The following is a 2494-nucleotide window of genomic DNA, read 5'->3' as shown; positions in this document are numbered from 1 at the left end:
TATATATATATATATATATATATATATATATATATATATATATATTTATTTATTTAACTTACAAATTATTTAAAAACATAAGAATGACAAACAAGTAAAATCAGTACAGCATGCTTCTGCTGTCAAATTTTTTCTTGCGGTTTTTTTTCGCTTCGCCAGTTTTCAAACGGAATTGCACAATTTTTTTTCACAAGTAAATCTTTGAATTCCGCGCAGTGAAATAAATGACTTGGAAGAATGTCCATCTCCTTCAGAGTTTTTTGCTGTACCTGATCTTCCAGACTAAAAAGGATGCTTTGAAGCTTCGAAATAATACCTCCATCACTCTGAAAAATTCAAATATTCGTTCTGAGATAGTGTAGTACCCTTTATAATTTCTCCCGCGAAGACGAGCAAAATTAGACGAATTCTTTTCGGGGTATTGAGGCTGGAGCAGTTGGTTCAGGCATTTTTGGCATGTAAGCGGACGCGTGGCTATTTTCCGACATATGTGACCAGCAACATGATAAAGCGTGTTTTGCTCGAGCGCATTCAACAGTTCTTCAGATTCTTCGATCAAAGATTCGTAATCTAAATAGTAACATATTGCTTCCTCAGAATTTGTTTTCGATTGCACCCTGTTGTTGAAAAAGTGAAAAACTAACATATTTTTCAACCTTTTTAAATTTTTAAATTTATCCTACCTGATCCTGATCCTTATTCCTGTGGTTGTAGAATCTCACTGGACTTAGTATATTTATCTTTCAGCAATTCCTTCCTACGCACCTTCATTAAATCCATCAAACCAACTAAATGCTCTTGATCGTCCATGTAATAGGAAGATGGGACCTTTGTCATATACTGCGTTAATGTGATGATCTTCACAATTTGTGAAAATTGTAATGATGTCGGACGACGCTGTTTGAAACGGACCACCGAGAACACACTTTCAAGGCAATCCTGTATGAACTTAGCTGTTAAGACTATTTTGTGCCCTTTCTTCAAAAGACGGTCGCTTAGCCTTAGCACAGTTTGTGTGCACATTGTAAGTGCTGATTTCCACGGTTTCCAATGACCTAGTGCCCCAACTCTTACGTCATATATCAACTGGGAAGTTTGGTTTAAATGATCACACACATTTTTGTAGTAATCAGGGTTATCCAATCTCAGCGATAAGTCTTCAGAGCGGTTGGTCATCATTGCATACCAAAGGGTAATATCTTCCAGATAAGCTGCAGTGGCTAGTAGCGAAGGATTATTTTTCTCTAAGGCTACAAACCGAAGAGCACTCGCGTTATCTAAATTGCAAAATTTAGTTGAGTTTGATACCTTCATCTTATCAACAGATGACATTTTTGTTTCGAAATTAACATCTACTTCCTTTAGCGTATATGCCATCTTCAACTGGTTGCCATGCTCATAACTGACAAGCTCCTTCAAGTGGGCCCGGTGTACAATACTGGATGGGAGTTTCTTTAGCTCAACATACCACTCCGGTAAGGTAAGGTAAACGTTGTTCAACCATCCGTGGACTAAGTTTTTAAAAACGTGCACTGCATCAGGGATAATCTCCAATCGACGTGAGCTATCCAACGGATGCACGAGGGACAAGTCGTTCATTATATTGCCGCGAGAAAAATCAATACCGAAATCCTTCCACATTCGCTGGTTCTTTGCACCAGAATCGGAAGTTATGAAGTGCACCTTTAGATTAATTTCCTCTGCTTTGACCATTATACCCATAACACGTTCTTTCAATGCGCTACCTGGTATTGAATTACCAGTAAAGTCGTAACCAACTATTTGTTTCCACGGTGAACCAATGCCTACTAACATGAAGACTATTGCTTTGGTAGCCAACGAATCGGACGGGGGAAGAGTAGTTGTTCCGATTACCTGGTCCTTGCTTGGGCAGTATACGCGTGCTTCCTCCGTACTCATTTCATCGAACACAATCCCGCAGTCCCTACCATTCTCGGTCATAGTTGCTACTTTGCTCTGTAGCAATATAAAAATGTCTTCCAGGATTCATATGAACATCACAATTGTTGAATTTGATTACCTAAATGATCTAATAACACAAAGAACAAGTTAGTTTACCGGTATCATAATGAATCCCCTCCACATATCGCATGAGAGTCCTACTGGAAGGATAAGGAAAACCTTTCTCTATTAGCTTCCGGAAGCCACCTCCACAAGCGAAGCGAACCTTAAGTCCCTCTACAATCGTTTCATTCGACCACTGCTTTACTTTTTTGACCTCTCCATTGAGCAATTTTATTTGATCACTTAGAAAAAGTTTTTGTTTTGGTTGCTGCATTACTTTCTCAGATTTCAGCTTGAAATATTTTGTTCTCCAACGATTAATATTTCTAAAAAAGTACACCATATTTGTAGAAAAATCATCTAGATTATCGGATGATCAGATTAAAGTATCGGATCGAAGGGAATACCGTAATTATGTGAAGTTTTAATGCGTACTCGGTTATAAAATATAAAGTGTGTCGTCTGTATA

General features: G+C 38.0%; 1 protein-coding gene across 1 annotated transcript; it reads right to left on the bottom strand.

Moving 5' to 3' along the window:
- Positions 1-696: 696 nt before the first annotated feature.
- LOC129728857 (uncharacterized) lies at positions 697-1962 on the bottom strand. The gene has a single exon (XM_055687322.1). The coding sequence runs from the start codon at positions 1960-1962 to the stop codon at positions 697-699; it is 1266 nt and encodes a 421-aa protein (XP_055543297.1).
- Between the last annotated feature and the right edge of the window lie 532 nt (positions 1963-2494).

The sequence above is a fragment of the Wyeomyia smithii genome, chromosome 3 (genome assembly GCF_029784165.1).
Source record: "Wyeomyia smithii strain HCP4-BCI-WySm-NY-G18 chromosome 3, ASM2978416v1, whole genome shotgun sequence".
In the NCBI taxonomy this organism is placed as follows: domain Eukaryota; kingdom Metazoa; phylum Arthropoda; class Insecta; order Diptera; family Culicidae; genus Wyeomyia; species Wyeomyia smithii.
This window is presented reverse-complemented; position numbering and strand designations above follow the sequence as displayed.

Excerpts from the sequence above, each read along its gene's own strand:
- LOC129728857 (XM_055687322.1), bottom strand. The coding sequence starts at position 1,962 with ATGACCGAGAATGGTAGGGACTGCGGGATTGTGTTCGATGAAATGAGT.